We start from the raw sequence: 21484 nt of genomic DNA on the forward strand, positions 1-21484 counted from the left end.
AAATTAAATAGCTAATTGAAAGAACTTTATTGTCCTTAATAAAATGAGGTGCATGAATAACTAATGTAGGAAAATTAACAACTGATGTATAGAAAATAAATAACTGATGTAAGTAGAATTTGTAACTTTTATTAACATCATAATATTACTATAAATTTGCAACTCTCATATCACTTACGTCAATCGTTCATGTTTCATACATCTTTTGTTTTTTTTTTATACAAGTTGTTCATAAGCGTAGCTTTACTTGTTTATATATTCACCAATTTTAAAGGTTTATGTATTATATTGTTCCATAATTTTTTGAAGCTACCAATAAGTGTTCCTAGAATGGTTTTAGAATCAAATTACCATTTAACTCATAAAACATTTTTTTTTTCTCCCAAAGACACACACAGGGAGAGGGTGTGTGTTAAAGGTTAAGAATACAAGTGGCAATCTTATTCTAACAACTTAACATTCTTCAGTAGTAAATCAAATAGTGGCTTGAGTGGAAGATGTAGATACTCAGAATAATTAACGAGGAATAAGAAATTGGCATTTGCTAAGTGGAAGATGGATATACATCATATCCTTCACAATGTGCGACAACTGTGGGCAAACAGAATTGAGATTAGCAGAATCAGTAAGTAATGTTACATAGTCAAATTCAAACTCTACCTGGGACAAGTCAAAATCAACTCCCATTTTTAGATCCCTTTAAAATAACTCCATCAGAAATTCAGGCTGCAACTGGACACGGCCCTCGTGTTGCATATAATTATTATAATTTCGACTTGCAAGTGTGTGGGAATCCACAAGCGTGATGAGTGGTTGGCTTCTTCTTTTTGCAAAATTCTCACACCAGCACCACCATCGTCAAGTATTGTTTCAACTCTCAAGGCTCTACGACTTTACGTGCACAGTATAACTTGATAGATTTAGAGACAGATAAATAGAGATAATTAGTATGAAAAGAATCAAACTTTGATTTATGTATATTTTTATTCGTTTGCATTGCGTTCTGACATAATGATTGCACGCCTTTAATATATATATATATATATATATATATATAAGCTAAATTTCTTGCTACTACGTAGACGACGCGTTGCATAAATCTGGATCTTCGGAACAACGACGTGTGTGTTTGGTTTTTAATTTATTAAAAATTTATTTGATAAAAGTTAGTTTACTAAAAGTTAATTATTGTAACAAAATTTATATTTGAATATATTTTTTTAAAAATCAGTTTGATATATTAAAAGTTGTTTGGTTTGTAATAGTGAAATGTCCTTTTGAATGTACAATTATTAAAAAGGACATTGATTTATAATAATTTATAATTTTTATTATACAAATATAATATATTTAAAATATTTAAAAAATGTAATAAAGATTTTAAATAACATAAATTTTGATCTATAATGCTAAAAATTTAATTTCTAATTATTTATATTTTTTTAATTTGTAATTTTAAAAGATGTAATTTTTATTACACATTAATGCTAAAAATTAACATGATTAATTATTCAATTTATAATACTAAAAAAATTGATACCTAATTATTATTATTAAAATAATAATTATATTTTTAATGAATTAACTATTTTTTAAATAAAAAAATAAGAGATTAAACTTAGGGTAGTATGGTCAAATAACATATTACTTTTCAAACCTATTTTTTAAAAGTTTCAAATAGTTACGTTTCAGAAATTCAGTTTCAGCTATTGTTTGAATATACTTTCAAAACGTGCTTTCTTACAAATATTCTATCTAAATAATTTTTAAATTTTTAAAAATAAAATTTTGCCAATAAAGAAAAACCAAACGGCCCCATTGTTTCCGTGGGAGATATTTTGTATGAGACTATATGTATGAGAGCTTGTCGGCAGTTACATGAAAACTAGGGCTTGGGATTGACCTAAAATACTAGATTGTTGTCTGTACTCTTTAAAGTTGAAACAGTAAGTCCTCAAGTTACGCTAACCTGAGGAAGGGATCACATGCATAATGAGGAGATTAATTGGTGGATATGCACAAGAGTCAGCCAACTGCAGAACTGTTGAGACACTTGTGTATACCATGTGACCCACAAAATTATACCCCAAAGATCATGGGATTTGACTTTGGATCATCAGTTTTTGAGCTTACGATAGAATGCTTAATGCTTATTACGCGTTGAAGCTCAAGCTACAATTAATGCTGGGGCCACAAAAAAGGGAAAAAGAAGTAATTTTGGGTTAAGCCAATTGGAGCAGTTACAGACTACTCCAGCAGTAAGCAACTGGTCTTGCATTGAGTATTACTCAGATATTGAGAATTCTGCTGATCAATTAATTGGTTAAAGCACTGGTTTAAATCTTAATAATTAAAACCCTGGTCATCGAATCATAGTCAGAATGATTATGAACAAAACATTTCAATGAATCCATCAAAATATTGATTTAATGGTTTACTAGTTCAATCAGGTGAATTTACTCAATTTTTAATATCATAAGTATTACGAAAGATAGTATCTTAGATAATTGTATGTAATATATATAGTGCGCCACATTGATTTCTTATCGCAAAACGGACTAGTCAGGTAACGCCCACTCTGTTATTTTCATTCGTTGCCAATTTGGCAACTCAGTGGCCGATCAGGTTATGCATCTGGCTCTGCCTTCATCTACTTTGGCGTCATCTTAAGAAGTGCACCATTGCTCCTACAATTTTAATTTCATATCCTCACATTTTGATGATACTCTCAACTTATTTGTAGCAAACCATCACTAATTTTTCTGCGTGGTATCGATGTGATGAGGCCTGCAAACTGTGAAACTTGAAAAAAGACATGATTTTTAACAGCCAATTTTCAAAACTCTTCATAGCTTTGACCCGCTTATTAGTTTGGTTTACTTAGGAGACGTGTATAAAATACATCAACTCAATGTATTTAAAATAAAAATAAAAAGCATGATCGAAGCCCCCAAAAGTTTTGCTGGGGTTCAGGAGAGAAAGAAACAGGAAATTATTATAATCTACCGGCCTAAGTTATATCTAGATTACTAAATGAGTCCAAAAATGTAAAAATTTGAAAGTAATGAGGCTACAGATGAATGAAACAGAAAAGGGGGGTTTCATTTGTTAGATTTAAGCCAATCGAGGATGCCTTTCTCTGTATCAGAAAGCTTGTCTTGCTGCTTTGCCCTCAGAGATCCTTCCACCAGTTCAAAGTAATCCTTGTAGTTACGCTTGTAATAACTCTCCAACCTCTGCAATATCACACCACAACAGGAATTGGCAAAAAGCATCTTGATTAAGAATCAAAAGCCAGTAAACTCGATACCTCTTTGTCATTTTTCTCTCTGTTTTCCTCTGATTTCTTGAGGTACTCTGGAAACAGAACTGCATGAGTGAGAAATTAGAGAAAGAGGAAGAGAAGAGTACACAAAAGCGGAGAGAGAGTACTTTGGAGAAGGAGAGTTCTGGAGTCAGGGAGGGAAGTGGCGACGAGGGAGGATAAGAGCAGGGCTCTTCTAGAGAGGTTGGGATTGGGAGGCTTTGTTGTGTGAGGAACAGCCTGCAAATTGGAAGAAGCAAACTTGTTCACTGTCACTGTTTGTGCCATCAGTGTGTTTTGCCCTATACTCATCTTCTCCCTTTTGCTGCAGCCACCAGTTCTCGCTAATGGATAATGAGGATGAGGCTGCTGGACAAGTGCCCTCTATTACCCCACAAAAGGAAAAAAACTTGAAAACACTCCCATTAATTGAAACACCCTGCAACTCAAACCAATTTTAAGCAATCGGTTTGTTCCTAGACAAGGTAAGTCCAAATTTAATAATTTATACTGATTCAGCAAATTTAATAATTTATACTGATTCAGATATTAATACATATTATGTGTGGTAAATAAAAAATGAAATATTCGACAGATTTTTATAAAAGAATTTTTGTCATATACTTTTGCATACCTTCTCATTAACTATTAAAAAACTTGATAACAGAATGCTTGAAATATGAATTGAAGGGTCAAACTCGGCTTAACATCAATTTAAGGTCTCGGTCTTCAGTAAATAGATATACATGTTGCGAAGGTTTTTTTTTTTTAATTAAAAAATTTTGCACACTATTGATGGCTTCAAAAAGCATCCACAAGTATCATACTAATTCGGAGGAATCACGCACAAACACAAACACTTGACAGCTTTTCTATTAACAAGTGATTTCGTAACTTTCAAAGCAAAGTTAGTCTCAAATGATTACCAAAAACACACTTTGAACTTGTTCAGTTTATAACTAATCCTTCCGGACGTTATTGATGAATCATCATGATGATTATTACAGCCTGTTGACTCAATGAAAGCTATGGAGACACTCTTGATATATTACAGCCTGGGGACGAGTGAACGTCACTCCAGCAGGCGTTTGTGCTTACACCAGGCAATGGCAAAGACGTACAAGAATATGGTGCCGGCGGTGCTGCCGCCAACAGTCCAGAGGAATTCCCGCATCCCAGTTTCAAAAAGCTCAATATGAATGTTCATCCCAAAAATACCGGCCACCACCACGAAAGCACTCACTACTAGGGTCGCTGTTGTCAGCATCACTCCCATTTGCAGCAGATGGTTCTGCTTGTCATCCAGCATGATGTTGATGTAGTCCTCTGTGTCATCCACATACTCCCTCAGCTTCACAACAACCCAGATCAACAACCAAAAACGAAAAAGGTTAATCCAACTATCGAAGCAAATACTTTAGCATTGATGCATGACTCTGTAAACTCTAAGAGGTATAATGGAAATAAGTCTAAAAGATGCTTAGTGTTTTAAGAGTCTAGAAGGCATATAACAAGTGAGAAATTATTAAAAATCCTTTTTGCTCCTCAAGGAACAGCAAGTAGTGAGTGCTTAACAATATACTGTTAAGTTTCAAACCCTTCTGCTTGGTTACTTAGCATGAAATATATTAAACTCTAGAAATGCAACTGGTCAAGCCCAGCGGTTGGGCATTACTTGCGAAGCAGAAAGTCCTACCAATAACTCTAGGAAAGTAAACATTGATTATCTGTTTAAATCTCCTCCACATAAATTTGACTGCTTCCAGAGCATCCTTCAGACATGTTATCAGCCAAATCAACGAGAAAATGTAAATGTTTCATCTTTAACAGTGAATATTCCTTTTGCAGTAAAACTTCTCATAAACTTCTAGGGGGCAAAAAATAGCCACATGAGGCTATAAAAAAAGTATAAGAAGAACTGTTTTAAAGCTATACATTTGTGTAGCAATGAGGAAAATTAGGAGAGGTACCGTATGGCTAAGAAGGAAACTAAAAGAGCTGTGGGTGAAACTCGTTCTAAAGCTTTTGAAGAAATTTATAAGAACCTTGAGACGAAGGAAGGAGAGCAAAATATTTATAAGATTGCCAAGAGTAAGAAAAGAAAATCAAGAGATCTAAAACGGGTAAGGTATATTAAGGATGAAGAGGGAAGAATTTTAGTTACAGATGATGAAATTAAAAATAGATGGGAGACTTATTTTTCTAAACTTTTCAATGATGGAGAGGATTCATCTAGTAACTTGGAGGATTTAGTAACTGGTGAAGGAGAACAAAATTTGTTATTCTATCGAATAATACGTGATAAGGAGGTAAAGGAAGCTCTTAAGAAAATGACAAATGGTAGAGCCAACGGACCTGATTGTATATCTATCGAAACGTGAAAATGTTTAGGTGAAGAAGGGGTGAGATGGTTAACTAAGTTATTTAATGTGATTTTACGGTCCAAGAAAATGCCTGATGAGTGGAGGAGAAGTACATTAATTCCTATTTATAAAAATAAAGGAGATATTCAGAATTGTACTAACTATAGAGGGATTAAACTCATGAGCCACAAATGAAATTGTGGGAGAAAGTAATTGAGCACAGGTTGAGATTGGAAACAAGTATTTCTGAGAATCAATTTGATTTTATGCCAGGTAGATCAACTACAGAGACGATTTATCTACTAAGGGGATTAATGAAAAAGTATCGTTGTAAAGATAAAGATCTACACATGGTTTTTATTGATTTGGAAAAAACTCATGACCGTATATCAAGAGAAGTGCTTTGGAAAGCGTTGGAAAAAAAGGGAGTACGGATTGCTTATATTAAAGCCATACAAGATATGTATGAGGGGGGTAAAAACTAGTATAAGAACGCCTAGTGGTCAAACAAAGAATTTTCCTATAAAGATTGGACTACATCAGGGATCATCTCTGAGTCCTTATTTGTTCAATTTGATTTTAAATGTTTTGACGGAACATATTCAAGAGGAAATCTTGAAATGTATGCTCTTCGTGAATAATATAGTTCTTATAGCAGAGACAAAAGAAGAGATTAATTGCAAACTTGAGTTATGGAGGAGGACATTGAAGTCGAAAGGTTTTCGTCTGAGTAGAAGTAAGACGGAATATTTATATTGTAAATTTGGTAAAGGACTATTCAACAATAATTTGGAAGTGAAATTGGGAGATCAAATTATACCTCAAGTGGAAAAGTTTAGATATTTGGGAGCCATTATTCAAAATGATGGCGAAATCAGTGGAGATATTTCACATAGAATTCAAGCTGGGTGATTTAATTGGAGATAAGCTAAAGGAGTTATTTGTGATCGTAAGGTGCCTAATAAACTGAAAGGAAGGTTTTATCGCACTGCTATCAGACCGGCAATGTTATATAGTAGTGAATGCTGGGCTCTAACGGGACAGCAAGAGCATAAAGTGGGAGTAGCAGAGATGAGAATGTTACGATGGATGTGCGGACATACACGTAAAGATAAAATTCAAAATGAGCACGTACGCGATAAAGTGAGGGTGGCACCTATTGAGGAAAAAATGGTAGAAAATCGGTTGAGATAGTTTGGGCATGTACAAAGAAGACCAAGGGAGGCACCAGTGAGAAGAGTGGAACATATAACTTTGAGTCCGATTAAGAGAGGTAGAGGAAGGCCTAAGAGAACACTCTTGAAAGTTGTTAAACGCGATCTCTTAATTAATAATATTCCTAAAAGCTTGATAAATGATAGAACACAATGGCGTCTTGCAATCCATGTAGCTGACCCCACCTAGTGGGATAAAGGCTTGTTGTTGTTGTTGTTGTTGTTGTTGTTGAGGCTATAAAAAAGAAAGAGCCCAGCTAAAAGAATTCAATAAAATTTGCATACCGTGGATAATTTGTTCAGTGTGCCATCAATTTGCACGAAGTATGCTTCCAGGAGCATCTCAAGTTCCTCTACATCAAGTTGCTTGGTTACAGTACTGTAGGTAATACTAGTACGAGTTCCATGGCTATCCCTGCCAAGTGTATTTTGATGATCTTCGTAGCAAGCAGAACCTCCACCGGTTTCCAATGATATTTCAGCAGGTATCCTAGTGCAAGACAATTAAATGATTATAGAGAAGACTTTTGCTTTGCTTTGTTTTGTTTTGTTTTAAGCGTTTGTCTGTTTCTATTTTTCTTTTCTTTTCCTTTTTTTTTTTTTTGGGGGTGGATTGCAAGAGGCGGCATTGGGAATAAGCCTGAGATCTAGCGCCAATAAGGGTGAGCGATATACCACTAGGCCAAAAGGCCATCGGTAATATAGAGAAGACATTTAACACAGTTTCAATGTGATTAAAATGATGGTAAAATTACATGCCTGCCATCCATATTAGTTTGAAGTTCTTGACCTTCCATGTCATCTTTATCATTCATGGATGAGGCTGAAGAATCCTCAAGTTGCTGTTCTAACTTGTCTGTCAGATACATCTCAGCCATATCTTCATCATCATCTAGCAAGTGCTCTAACTCATCCCGGACCTGGAGATAAGTAGCATGCAATAGCAATCAAAAGTATCCCACATGACAGAAAATTAATCAAATCACAGACGAGGGAAGGTTTGTTTGATGGGTAACCTCATCAAAGATTAACTTGCAAGGATAAGGAAGTGGTCAAAGTTTGAAATATTACTCACCTTTTGAACTCGACCAGTAATTGCAACCAAGCGGCTTTTAATTTGACGAACACGTTCCAAGTTGAGAGTACTAATCTTTGAAGTCAACTTATCTAAGGCAGGATGAGCCTCTTGCTCCAATGTCTTTGCCTGCTCAAAAAGATGACAGAAAAATCAATATATAGGAAGTGAGAAGATAAGGGGGGAAAGAGCAAATGAGCGAAGTATACATACTTCATTTTCTAACACTCCACATGCAGCCTCTAGGCATGCCTCCAGCGCTACAAACTCAAATGGAAGAATCTTCATCCCGTCTCTATTCTGGAATTGTTTCTCTTCTCCTTTACTCTCCCCATCTTGAATTCGAGGACTAACAGTCCTAGAATGTGACTCTTCTAAATCGTACAATTTTGTCCAGTTTGAATCATCGCCATTTCCCTCCTGTACTATTGAGAATAATGATGACGATGATAATATTATTACCGGAGAAAATAAGAGAAATTGTACTAAGTAAATAAACAACAAATAAACTACATGCAAGTCAATAGAAGCGTCATCTTAACAGGGTCCTATAAAACTTGCATTAGAGGTGATTTGCGTATATAATCTAAATCTTATTATATTGAACAAATAATCCCAAACTACTTGTATCAAGAGATATGCTAACATTGCCAATGTGGATATATCTCAACTCCCAGTTAATAACGCCTATCCAGTAATAACTGCCATAATTTGTGCAGTTCCACAAAGAAAAAGGACAATTAGATAAACTAGGAAAAAGGGGTAGATGAAACCAAGAAATTTTCGAGCATTTCATGGCAAACAGCGATTTGAGATAAATAAAAATATAAAAGGCAAAGATCATCAAGAATCTATAAGAACAAAGCGAAGATGAGTGCAAAACCTGAGCCTTAGTGGCTTGATGGTGGTGTAGAATTCTTCTCTGAAGCTCCTCAACAAAGGGGGTGACAGATGGGTCCCTCGAATTCAACAACAAAACTTCATGAGCAGTGATTATCGCCTTTATGTGCTCCAAATTTATGACAATCGCTCTCTCACGCCCCAGAATCGTGGAAGGATAGGACAGAAGCGGATCCAAGATCCGAAGGTCCCGGGCAGGAAGGCCCGTCTGGCGCATGATGGCGTGCTTGCCGGCCTCCACCACTTGCGTCTGGCCAGTGGGGTCGATCAGGAGCCATGCTCTGACACCGGTGCCTTTCTTGCGATGGTTAACTCCGGCGGCGGTGGCGGAGGGTCGGATTACATCTGGGCCATCATCGTAAGCAGATTTTAAAGGGTCGCGAGGATTTGCCCTCATTTGCCAGTAGCTTGTGAGGTAAACACAGATCAGGGTTTACTCAAACAGTGGGTTAGAGAAGCGATCAAACGAAACCAATATAGCATTTGACGCCTCCAGAAGCAAAGGGAGTGGCTAATCCATCTTACCCACGCCTGTCGGAAGAATCATCGTTCTGGGCTGCCAAGAGCATGCCATTCTTCCCCCACCTGCAAAAGGGAATCTATTCTCTTCGTTTTCCCTTCCGGGCATCTTGATCATGGTTTTTTTATTAAATGAATAAATTACATAATCTTCTGTCTCTGAGAGATTTTTTTATAATTTTTTATCATTAAATATTAAAAAATATAAATAAATAAATTATTATATTATTATTAAATAAAAATAAAAAATACAAATACTCTCATTAATTTATTTTAAAAACTTTATTTTTTATTTATAATAATTATAAATAAAATTAAAATATTATTGTATTTTTAATAATTTTTATTAATTTATATGATTAAATTAAAAATATTTTATATATAAAAACATAGGTAGCACTTTCAACATTTTTAAAATTATTTTTTTTATTTTGCCAAAAAAAAAGCTATTTTTTTTGGAAAGAATGTCAACTGTGTTCAGATTGATTTATTCACCTTAAATCTGAAGCAATTTTAAAATTTTAAAACAATAAGTTGCTTGATTCTGAAGTAGTATTATTCTAATGGATAAAAAAATATGTAATTTTGAATCTCAACTTTATAATTTTGTTCGGATGAATTTATATTTTTTTCAATTTCAACAAAGAATAAAATTTGAAAACTTGACTTTTAATTTTATAATTTTGAAAGGATGATTTTATAATTTATTTTTTAAATTTTATAATATATTTAATGAAAAAGTATTTAAGTCAATTCTTTTATAAGTCAAATTTATTGAAAAAAAGCACACATGGAATTTTATTGATATTCTAAAATTAATTGAAATTTAAATTGAATTAACTACCCCCTTAACTAAGTTGTCATTCTCCATTCTTTCAGTGCAATTTTATTTCAATCCAATTATTAAAAATTATAGAAATAAAATAATTAATAATTCATTTTTTATATAAAGATAACTTATAAAAGAATTATAATTTTTTTCCTAATGGGACTTACATCACACATAAAGTTTGAATTGGCGGCAACTGAACTCTTTGCTTGTCTTCACCCAAAAACAAAAGGAAAAACTAGCTTTTGGGCCATGAAAAACTATATTGAATCTAAAACATTATAATAAACCGCCTTCATTTAAAAGAAAAAATGATAAATACAGTACAATGGCTAAGATAATGATTATGTTGTACTTAATTAATAGTAACAACTAATTTCTCCAAATTTATTTTCTCTCGCTTGCTAATCGGTGCAATCCTCACGTGTCATTCTCCCTTTCCCTTAACTAATGAGATTAGACATGGCATAATTGAATATTGCCTTCAATTTTCTTTTAAAAAAATAATAAATAAAAAAAATTCTTCAAAAGGGCATAGTTAAAAGAAACACAAGTGTGATGAATTATTATTGGGTTAAATTATATTTTCTTCTTTGAACTTTTCTTTAAAAAGTGTTGAACATTCTATATAAATAAGTAGGGCATTTTATCATTCTTCAGGGGAGTACAAATCTCCCGCCATTGGTGATCCATTGACTGTGTTATTTTTTGCTGATATGATATGTCCTTTAATATTAATTTGTTTCTAAGAATGCCAAACATCCCAAAGTTTCTTTCCTTCAAGAAGCATTAGGTATCTTATACTAATAAGTGGGACTTTTTTTATATGAGTGAAAATGTTGGCGGCACCGGTAGCAAATGTGAATGGCAAATTACGAACTGCTTGAGTTGTGTTCGAAAGGACATTATCCTTAAGAATTATTCTGATACACCTTCGACGGACCGATAGTTCCCCAAGATTAAACAGACACTTCCTGCAAAAAAAGAAAATAGAACAGCGGTGACTAAAAAGCAAACATAGATAGACATGAGAGCAGAAGGCAGAGGGAGGAGAGAATTATCCTGAAAACTCAAGAGGTTGGTTGAGTTTTTCTATCTGCACCCAGGGCTATATATAGCCCGAGGATGGAGGCACGAATGGCTCATAATCACTGGTCAATACTTCGATTACGCACGCATAAAATAGCAAAAACATATATAGATTAATGCTTCGGTTATGTAACGTTGGCAGACAAAAATGTTTGAGACATTAACTCACAAAATCAATTTTCAAAAGTGGTTTAATGCCTAAAAAAACTGCCAAGACTTCAAGTTCAAATTCAAAACAACAAAACCAGAGGTTTTTCAGGTAAGCTAAAAATAATTAATTAAAGGAACTCAGTGCCTCTTAAACTCGCATGTAGGGGGCGAATTGGCTGATTTCAACTGCGATTGCCCTATGTTGGCTTGTCTCATGTGCGAGAGGCCACTTCTCCTCCAAGCTCATTTTACTAGCCTATTTCATTTCTTAGTATATATATATTAGGAGAGTCCTTTATTTAGTCAATGTGAGACTTTGACACACACACATACTTTTGACACATAAACAACAGAAAATACTTAAAAAAAAGTACATAATACTTAGCACTTTTTAAAAGAAAGTACCAAAAAAAGATGAACTTTGACTCATTATTATTTATATTTTTAGGTTTAAGGAGTAATAAATTATTCAAACTTTTGAATAAGAATTAGCCGTTAGTTTCACGTACTTGTCAATTGTATAGCTAATTTCTTACTTAAGAAATGTCATGAATTAGAAAATGATCTATATCTTTGACAAAACCACTCTTCATTTAGTGGTGATAGTTGTTGAAGGCAAGGTATTGAAAACTGAATTAGTCATTGAATCAGTCAAGCTAATGAGTTATGAGTTAATGGTTCAATTTGGGTTGAACCGAGGGTCAATCAGGAGGGCAAACAGATTATGATTAAAATAATATAATTTAAATAAAAAGATATTAATTGTGAAAATATTCAACTAAATTCAAGATTAATATCTAATACAAGATACAAATACAATAATAATTATAGAATTACAACCACCTAAAAGTCTAATAATAATAAAATACAACTTTTCAAATGTTCATTCTTACAATTATAATTTACAGCCCTTCAATTATTAAAAAGTCCAAAACTAATAATTACTAACACGAAAATCATCAACAATGACATTTATAATTTATGAATGCTAAATAACAATCAGACAAATGAATAACAGCAAATAATGAAAGATTAAAAAAATTAAGGTACAATTAACTTAAAAGAATATTGAATCTTTTAAATTCCAACTTACAATTAAGGCACTTTATTTAAAGTTCAAATTACAGTAAAATTTAGTTTACTTGCCTTGCCTTCCATTGCCTTGCTTTTTTTTATTTTCAAGCTGAATTTTTTACTTTTTATTTAGTTTTTACAATTTAAAAAAACAAAAAAAAAATTAAAAAAGTGACCCAGCTACCAAGTTAGTTGAGTTATCCTGGGTTGACCCCGAGTCAGTGGTTGGCTAGTTTAGATGAAAATCTAGATCAAAAAAGAGATCAAGTCATCGGTTCATGGGCTAAATCGACCAATCCAGTTTGGGTTTTCATACAATAGTTGAAGGGACAGACTGAAGATTTAATAGTAAGGGGTCGAGATTAAAAAATATATATATCACAAAATTTTTATAAATTTTGAGACTATAGAAATATGTAATATTTATATAATACTAAAAAATATTTAAAAACTTTGAAAGGTTGTAACCCCTGCTCAACGGAGAGCCATGTACAAGGGGCAAATGCACCTTCTCTATTTAAAAAAAATTACATACAGGGTTTGTTGATTTTGCAATCTTCTATTTCTAATTTTTAAATTTTGAACCCTCTAGATTTAATTAAAAAATATTTGGGTTCAAATTTTTTTAAAATATATGATATTTTAACTCATATTCTATAATTCAAACTAAAAAATTTAAACTCATTGGACATATCATTGAAAAAGTTGGATCAAGAGTGTTTTTTTTTAATAAAATCCAACCACAAATTAAGACATCATTCTTGGGTAATGGTTTTTTTTTTTTTATTTCAAACATAAACCCTATGTTAACCTTTTCAACGCATTTTTGCCCAAACAAATCTTCAATGTATTTTTTCCCACATAAAATATGTATAATTTTATTTTTGTTATTATTTTTTTGGTCTAATGTAATTATTTTTTAAAATTATCATATTATTTTTTTAACTTTTAATTTTTAAATGACTAAACTATACTTTTAATCCTTTAACTTTATATAATATTTTAATTTAATCTTTCAATTTTATAAAATATCTTTTTAATCCTTTAACCCTAACGTAGTTAGTTTCAAATGATTATTTTTTATGTCAATTATTATTATTTTAAAAAATTAAACTTAATATGTTAATATTTAAAAATGTTTTGTTAACATTGAAAAGTTTAATATAAAAATTTGTGGGATAAAACTAACAGTATTAAGATGACTAGACACTTTATAAAGTTAAGAAATTAAAATAAATTATTATATAAAATTAAAAAATTAAATATATGCTTTAACTTTTGAGTTGTTTTGCACCCTAGACTCCAGACATGGCTTCGCTACGGCCCTGTTGGTTCCCTCCCTTTGCCCTTTAAAAGATTCCTTCTTTGGTCTCTCTTGAATCTGTTTTTCACAGCAATAAGACTATCGTTCTCCATTAAAAAAAAAAAAAAAAAAAGGAACCTGCAGTGCCTTTAATGGACACAGACTTGGCGATTGTAGAAGCTGGAGTTACCCGTCTCATGATCCAACCTTCGACATTCATTCATAACTAACCGACCGTCAACTTTTCTGAACTCAGTTTCATATCATCTTACACTCCTTGTTTTAACTAATCGGCCACTTCATATATTCATGAACCTGAGTTCGATATGATTCATATATAGCACTGATTGATTCAGATACAAATATATTATAAAATCTTGACTTTTTTTAAAAATGTTAATTTACATGCGAGAACCCTGAACGCGACCTTTAATTTTCAGACGCACTGGTAATTTACACTTTAGATGTCAATGCAGAGTGACATCAACAAGCACGCGAGATTTCAATCTTCTTCTTCTTCGGCTAAATTGAAGATGTTAATTTACCAAAAAAGTCAAAGCCTTTTAACTCTGAAGTCTAGGTATGCCTATTCATGCGAGATTCTGGTTTTTACTTTGACAGATTTAAGTTTTGAAAAATCACTTCATTAACAGCTTATGAGAAGCTTCATATATATTATTGCATATACGAGGCACCAAAAAGAAAAGGCAAGAAAGTAAAAATGATAAATCCATTCTGCAAAAAATAATCCAGAGCTAATTGCTAACGAAATGTTGATGGATCTAGTTGAGCCCTAGGGTCCTCAAATTATCACTTACAAATTGGAAACACAGAGGAAAGCCAAATAACAAAGAGTGTTCCATTTATTGGGGTGGCTCACTGGACCGAGCACATTTGGCTGGTCCCTTAAAGAAAGAAATAAGCAAGATACCTCCCAATCATATTATAGCACTGCTTTGGCTTGTACTCTGGAGCTGTATGTCCCGCTCCCTGCCCATTTCCATTCATTTCACTTTTTCAGAAACAATGCTATTTTTTTCTTTTGTTAACAAAAATCAGTCCAATTGATAAAAATGTGACTCATGCCCTATTACTTTGTGAGCTCGAATTCCAGTGCTGACGTGAGGATTTTGATTATGGGTGATCTATGATCTATAAATATTTATGTAGGCATTATATAAACCTTAAGGCTTTTCCTAATCTTGGTGATTCTCAGGATCTGAAATCATTCCATTTTCCATTTAACTCACTTACTCATCAACAAAACCTTGTTCAAAATGGTTATGATATTCTCTTACCTTGACTGTTGCATATGTTATGCTGAACTTGTCTTTCTTGTATATCTCTGTATATCTGCAAAAAAAAAAAAAAAAAAAAAGCCAAATCCGATCTTTATCTCAGCTTTCTTTGTAGGTTAGGGCACTGTTGAGCTGATTCGCTCACACGAGTCCAGACTGGTCCGTTTCGACAGCTCTAATATTATTATCATCGAATCAAACGATACTCACCCTGCAACTTGCCCATCAACATACCAAGGCCTCCACTCATCATCAGCAGATATAGTCATGTTCAAACTTGCAATCCATTCCTCTGTGCCCACATGCGGGATGATCAGATCATGATCTCCACTGTGCCACAACCAAATCAAAAGCACTGTGTTAGCTGAGAAACAAACCACAGAAACCATACAACACTGACTTATTTGACACACACACACACAGTTTATGGTTTACCTGTAAACCAGAACACGAAGAAGCTTTGCATTGAAGAAGCTCTTGTAATAGTGAAGGCTACTTTTTATGTCATAAGTGTAAGCTATGCTCTTATTGCATCTCTCCCAATGTTTTATAGTTCCCTGTGGATTGCATCATCCCATAAATACTGGTCAATCAGATACACTTCAATTAATTTCAGATCATAACATGCATACACATACTTACATTTCTAACGTTCAGAGCTTCCTGTACTGCTTCGTCATTTGCCCACAGGTACGCGAACAAATAGTTGTAGTTCTGTGTGGTGCACAGAAATGAAGCATTAATCATATAAGAGAAGACAAGAGAGAAAGAAAGAAGATATATATATATATATATATATTACTCTGCAATATCTGGAGTAAGTGATGGGATTGGCCTCTAAGAAGACTGAATCAGTGAGATTAAGTCCAAGAGAGCCTAAATCCCACCGGAGATTCTGTGTTCTTGGAGAGAAAGCTGCACATTTGTTTTCCAGTATCATCGCAGCATTCAGATCTACCAAGCACTGCATTAGTATTTGTCATTTTAATATTTCAGAATCTTATTCTCCAAAAAAATAATGTCAGTAATATGAGTTTTGTTCCAAAAGAATGATAGTTAAAAATGATACATATATTAGAAAAAAAATAAAGTTGTAATTACAGTACTGACCCGATGAATCATCTCAAGATCCTCAACACAAGCAGTATTACTTTTGTTCGGGTGCAGATATTCTCCATGACAATTAAATTCAGCTTGCTTTATAAATGACAAGGCAAGTAAAAGAGACAATTAATATAATAACAAAATAATGAACTCATATTAAATATATGAATTTTATTTACAGAAATAATTACCTCATAGAGGTCGTCTGATAGAAGTGCAACTCTGTGAGCATACTTAACTCTTGAATTTATATCATAATACACATCAGTGAATGGGTTTCCCACAACCAAAGTCTGTGTCCATATCAAACCACTTTAATTAGCATATATAATTATATATTTTTATTTGGAAAAAGGATGAAGAAATCAAAGTAAATAATATTTACTTGGATATTTAATCCGGGATAGTCTTTAGCTGCATTACCTACAGTAACAGCAAGAAGAGCACAAAGAAAAATAAATTCAGATAACATGCTTCATATTTTTTTTTTTTAAATGATGGAATCACCTAATTTAATTTACCCTTTAAAATTTTATTGACAAGAGCTGGAGCAATGATGCCAGAATAAGATTCTCCACCAATTACAAGTTGATTTTCCAGAAACTCAGGATGCGCTACGAGCCACTGCATGTTTAATTTTTTTCACCACAATCCAAATTAGCAGAGTTATTTAACAAATAAATAAACAACTAAAAGTATGGAAACTCATTTTAATAAATTAATTAGCTTACCTTTCTGATAAACTCATAAATGTTTGAGACAGTTTTCGTGTCAGTGGTGTTGTATCCTGAGGAAACTGTTGAGTAAGAAAACCCAGTGCCAACGGGAGCATCCAGGAAAATTACATTGGCAACCTGTAATAGAATATTAAATTTTTAATAGAAAATTATTCTTGTTATGATTTAAAAGATAATTATTAGGTTTTGGGATACCTTAGTCCAAGAGTAAATATTCAACTCTAAAACTGGCTTGTCTTGAATGCTTGAATTCTTGTAATTGAAACGAATTGGACCTATACAATAGAGCGGGACATAAAAATGGACATTTCTGAAAAAATGTATTGAATAATCATGTCATTCATTTTTTTTCTTTGAGTTTTATTTTAGAGTGTGCTTGGGAGTTTATGATTGAATGAAAAGGAATGGTCATTAATGGAATGAAGCGGAGCAGAGTAGAATAAAACAAAATTTTTCATTATTTGAAAGTTTTATGATGGGTAGAAATGATTTTATATGACTATTGTTTTAGAGTTATTATAAAATGAATGAAATGAAACAATTTAAAACTTTTTTCTTTCAATATTATCTATATAATTAAATTTAAAGAAAATAATAGTGCCCATTAAATAATTATAATATTTATGTAACAAAAAATTATAATAATAATAATTAAAATTAACAGTTAAATAAGATAATCAAAAATTAAGAATAAAAAGAGAAAGCAAGTAATAAAGCTATTTATGCAAACATTTCTATTACACAAGAGGAAAATACAACAGCGTCATAATGTTGAAAGGTGTGACAAAAAAAGAGATGGCAAGATCGAGAGAGATATGAGGGGAGGCATGACTATGCGCTATGTCTAAATGCCCAATTAGCCTGACCTTACCTAAAGAATTTGGGCTTATAAGGTCAGACATCAACAGGGGTCAAACCTTGTGTTGCTCGAACGTTTGCAATTTTTTTAAATTTTTTGTAAATAATATTTATCTTATAGCATTATTTTTTTATTAAAAGTTATCATGAATTATATTATTTTTATGGTATTTTACACATTTTTTATTATTACAATTTTTAAAATCTCTTTCAAAATTCAAAATTTATTTTTAACTTATTATTATGTAAAAATAATTGGCATTTGTTGTTCATTTGAACTTTTTAAAAATTATTTTTATTCTAATATTAGGTTTATGAAGAATATATTTTAAATAATAATGATACTGATAATATTTTTTAAGAAAAACTTTTTTATATATTTTTTAAAAAATACTTATAAAAATATTTTCAGCTCAATTGGGCTAGCCTAGTGTTTAAGTGCACATCAAGCTGGGGTGATACCTGACTTGACCCTACTCATGTGCAACTCTAATAGGAGGCGAGAGAGATTACTAAGAATGAAAATGAGAGATGAGATTTTTTTTATTATGATAGGAGGTTAGAGGTAATTTTATAAATAAAATAATTATACTGTATCACTCCATCCTTAACCCCCCAATTTAGAAGGATAAAAAATATTGAACTATGGATGGCAAAGGAGGATTTTAGAGGGCCTTCTTTGCCATTCCATCCCTTTTTAAACCAAAAAAAAAAAAAACTTACAAACAATCGCATTTGTCTTTTAATCATCTTACTCCATTTTATTTCTTTCTAAAAAAAATTTCTCAAACATAATACTAGTGCCTTGTGATGTCGTTTAGTATTGTTATGACATTATCATTTAAAAGCTTTTTAAAAATTATGTTCATTTTTATAATATTTAAACCCTATCGAAACAGATGCAAAAATATTACTGCATGTGTTGAGAGATTGGGAGGGATACAAAAGAAGCCAAAATCATTTTCTTTGTTTGGTAACAAATAGAAAGAAAGAGAAATATGTTGGGGTCTCACGGGCTTATTCATCAAAATTGCTTCCTTTCCCTCCCAATCTGCTCATTGATGAATGAACTGGAAACACTTGTGGATAGTTTTGTACACATTCAACAACTCAAGTAAGTTATAGTAACTCATGCCAAGAAAAACTAAAGTCAAATTATGAGATGTTAAAAACTGCAAGTGATGACCAATAGGCATCAACTTTGGCAGAAAAAGACTAAGTTTTCCATCTAAGAATGATATGTATTTGTTGGAAACACTTTCATTGCAACAAAAAACTGTTAGAAGCATGCAAAATGCAAGTTATAATAACTTGTGCCCAGAAATACTAAAGTCGAGTCATAACTACAAGTAATAATCAAGAGGCATAAGCTTTAGCAGAATAAACAAACTTTTCCATTTAAAGAATGATGTGTGTATGTTTAGATAGATTTTTTTCTTCGAAAAAAAATATATAAATAACCTAAAAATTTCCCATAAAACAGAGAGAGATACATAATTTCATACAATCACACAAGCATGTCAACTAACAAGTAAGAATAAGTCATTGACTTGTTTGTATTGAAAAAGTGATTTTGTAACTTTTAAAGCAAGACTACTCTGGCATTGTTTTGATTCAGACCGCACATTTTGACTAAAAGCAGCTGATTTTCATATTCATATACATCATATGAAAATAGAAAACACTTCAAAAAAAGCTACACATCCCTTATCTGGAATCTAATTCGAATTAGTCAGTCTGATAGAACTTGAAATGCCGGCTGGTTTTCATTGAAAAACACACACACACACACACACACAAGGAAATGGGAGAAGAGGGAATGTGGATAGTGTAGGCTGAGAGTGAGAGAACACACCATTCTCGTACAGGATAGAAGAGAGAGCAGAGCAACCAGGGTCTGTGGGGAGCCAGAGCACAAGAGGGTCCTCATCTGGCTTCCTCTCTGATTTGAAGAAGTAATAAAACAACTGAATCTCATCCTGTTCCCCTACCCCAATGTACCTGAAACACACCATGCAACACCCTAAAACCTCAAACAAACATGAATCTCACATTAACAGAACCAAACGATGATTTAGGTACTAACCCAGTCTCAAGATAGAAAGGAAGGCTCCCTTCAAAACCAGGCAAGGTCTTGACAATGGTTTGAGAAGAAACAGAGCTGGAGAGGAGCAAAAGGAGGAGCAAACACCAAAACAATCTGCAGTGAGTAGTAGCCATAGGTATATCAGCTTGAGCAATGCAGTCTCACTTGCGATCGCTACTCTTCTGATATATTATGTATGTGCAGAATTAGAACGATACTGAATTATACTGAAGCAGCTTGATGGTGTGTGAGATAATGAGCGACGTTGTACTTTGGACAGTACATTAATTGACGGAGGAGGGTCAGGGTGGTAGAGGCATCCACCTTTCATGAGAGATCTGAAAGTCAAATGGATACGAACGTCTATGTCAGAAGTGAAAAAAGGAGGAGAAGAAAGAGAAGGAGAAGAAGAAGGTTGCCACATTTTGAACGGCACGCCGCTTAAATGGAGACATTGATTTGAAGTTGAGACTGGGGAGTGAAACTGAAATGCTGGTGCACCTAATGTTCCAACCCCACGCTACAATTTTGCAGAATTTACTTCTTTCTTCATTGCTGAGTCGCTTCTTCCCTCTCTCTTCTCCCCCAACATCCGTAGGTCTACTCAATTTAAGATGCCACTGCTATTTTAGGATGAAATAGACACCTAAGATACAAGTAGGCTGATGTTTAATATTAGAAAAAATTAAAAACAAAAATGTATGCTTTTTAATGCTAGGTTCTCACACTTTTGCAATTAAGCACTTATCAGTGTCAAATTATAAAACAATTTAAAATAAGATTGTTTATGCCAATAAAATAGAACAATGACACTTTGCAAATTTATTTTTTTAAAATAAAACTATAAATTTTGAAAAATATCCTTAGACACTTGGCAATTACATTATAATATCATTTCAGTTATCTCTCTACTTGATGAAGGCTAATATTAGAAAAGTTTTATTAATAAAACATAATTTTTTTCAAATTGTCTTATATTTTAAGACAATAAAATTCCTTCACAGTTATCATATAATTTAGGATAGAGGAGTATATTCTAAAATACAATGAATCCTCCTAATTTTGTTAAAAAACATTTCATGTAAGTCTACAATTTAGTCTAATTTTTAATACCATTAAAAATATTGAGTTAAACATTCAACAATACTTAATTTTATATTAAAAAAATACTTAATCGTATTATTTGAATTATGTTAAAAATCTAAAATTATTAATTTTCCCTCAGTCTAATTGTATGCACTTCCTTCAATTTAGAGACTTTTCAATAATTAAGTGAGTAGGTGAATATTTAAATAAATATTTGAAATTTCCTATATTAAAATTAATAAAATTGATAATGAAAACGTGAAAAGTATCTCTTTTTTCCAAAACGAGAGGGATGAAAATGGGAGAATGTTTGGCAACTAACTCCATGAGGTTGGAAGATGAGTTGAACAGTTTCACAGCCTCTCCGTTTGATAGTCGTTTTGATTGGAACTTTTTTTTTTTTTTGGAATACATTTGTGGTTGCGATATTTCTCTTTTCGCATCTGAATTATGTTGGCAAAAAATTTGTGCATTCTTATTTCATAACATGAAAAG

The 21484-nt window shown here is 32.6% G+C and overlaps 3 protein-coding genes across 4 annotated transcripts; all 3 read right to left on the reverse strand.

Moving 5' to 3' along the window:
* Positions 1-2899: 2899 nt before the first annotated feature.
* Positions 2900-3757, reverse strand: LOC129287203 (uncharacterized). Its single transcript, XM_054923393.1, has 3 exons — positions 3433-3757; positions 3311-3357; positions 2900-3236 (listed from the first exon to the last, which is right to left on the reverse strand). Exons 1-3 carry the CDS (start codon positions 3614-3616, stop codon positions 3102-3104), a joined length of 366 nt encoding a protein of 121 aa, XP_054779368.1. The 5' UTR covers positions 3617-3757; the 3' UTR covers positions 2900-3101.
* Positions 3758-4153: 396 nt separating this feature from the next.
* LOC129286817 (magnesium transporter MRS2-3) lies at positions 4154-9481 on the reverse strand. 2 transcript variants are annotated; one of them, XM_054922876.1, is made up of 6 exons: positions 8840-9481; positions 8170-8376; positions 7957-8085; positions 7641-7801; positions 7167-7371; positions 4154-4655 (listed from the first exon to the last, which is right to left on the reverse strand). In XM_054922876.1, the coding sequence occupies exons 1-6, from the start codon at positions 9251-9253 to the stop codon at positions 4377-4379; spliced, it is 1395 nt and encodes a 464-aa protein (XP_054778851.1). In that variant the 5' UTR covers positions 9254-9481; the 3' UTR covers positions 4154-4376. The 2 variants fall into 2 exon arrangements, with proteins under 2 accessions (XP_054778851.1, XP_054778852.1); XM_054922877.1 differs by lacking the exon at positions 8170-8376.
* A 5051-nt stretch (positions 9482-14532) lies between these two features.
* LOC129285268 (serine carboxypeptidase-like 7) lies at positions 14533-20292 on the reverse strand. Its single transcript, XM_054920865.1, has 14 exons — positions 19904-20292; positions 19673-19818; positions 17155-17234; positions 16954-17076; positions 16744-16846; positions 16608-16645; positions 16414-16515; positions 16229-16315; positions 15921-16082; positions 15761-15832; positions 15554-15675; positions 15329-15448; positions 15119-15173; positions 14533-14810 (listed from the first exon to the last, which is right to left on the reverse strand). Exons 1-14 carry the CDS (start codon positions 20035-20037, stop codon positions 14727-14729), a joined length of 1428 nt encoding a protein of 475 aa, XP_054776840.1. The 5' UTR covers positions 20038-20292; the 3' UTR covers positions 14533-14726.
* Positions 20293-21484: the final 1192 nt, after the last annotated feature.

This window comes from Prosopis cineraria, unplaced genomic scaffold (assembly GCF_029017545.1).
Source record: "Prosopis cineraria cultivar Desert tree isolate PC_DT_omini unplaced genomic scaffold, ASM2901754v1 PC11, whole genome shotgun sequence".
NCBI classification, from domain to species: Eukaryota; Viridiplantae; Streptophyta; class Magnoliopsida; order Fabales; family Fabaceae; genus Prosopis; species Prosopis cineraria.

What these genes read in the sequence shown, in the direction of transcription:
- LOC129287203 (XM_054923393.1), bottom strand. Translation starts at nt 3,616, where the DNA reads ATGAGTATAGGGCAAAACACACTGATGGCACAAACAGTGACAGTGAAC. An exon ending in CAGAACTCTCCTTCTCCAAA is followed by an intron (nt 3,358 to 3,432) that starts GTACTCTCTCTC and finishes TTCTGTTTCCAG; the next exon opens with AGTACCTCAAGAAATCAGAG. An exon ending in GAGAGAAAAATGACAAAGAG is followed by an intron (nt 3,237 to 3,310) that starts GTATCGAGTTTA and finishes GTGATATTGCAG; the next exon opens with AGGTTGGAGAGTTATTACAA.
- LOC129285268 (XM_054920865.1), bottom strand. Translation starts at nt 20,037, where the DNA reads ATGGCTACTACTCACTGCAGATTGTTTTGGTGTTTGCTCCTCCTTTTG. An exon ending in TTCTATCCTGTACGAGAATG is followed by an intron (nt 17,235 to 19,672) that starts GTGTGTTCTCTC and finishes TCTATTGTATAG; the next exon opens with GTCCAATTCGTTTCAATTAC. An exon ending in CTTCGTGTTCTGGTTTACAG is followed by an intron (nt 15,449 to 15,553) that starts GTAAACCATAAA and finishes GTTGTGGCACAG; the next exon opens with TGGAGATCATGATCTGATCA.
- LOC129286817 (XM_054922876.1), bottom strand. Translation starts at nt 9,253, where the DNA reads ATGAGGGCAAATCCTCGCGACCCTTTAAAATCTGCTTACGATGATGGC. An exon ending in GTGGAGTGTTAGAAAATGAA is followed by an intron (nt 8,086 to 8,169) that starts GTATGTATACTT and finishes CTTTTTGAGCAG; the next exon opens with GCAAAGACATTGGAGCAAGA. An exon ending in CAAACTAATATGGATGGCAG is followed by an intron (nt 7,372 to 7,640) that starts GCATGTAATTTT and finishes GTCTTGCACTAG; the next exon opens with GATACCTGCTGAAATATCAT.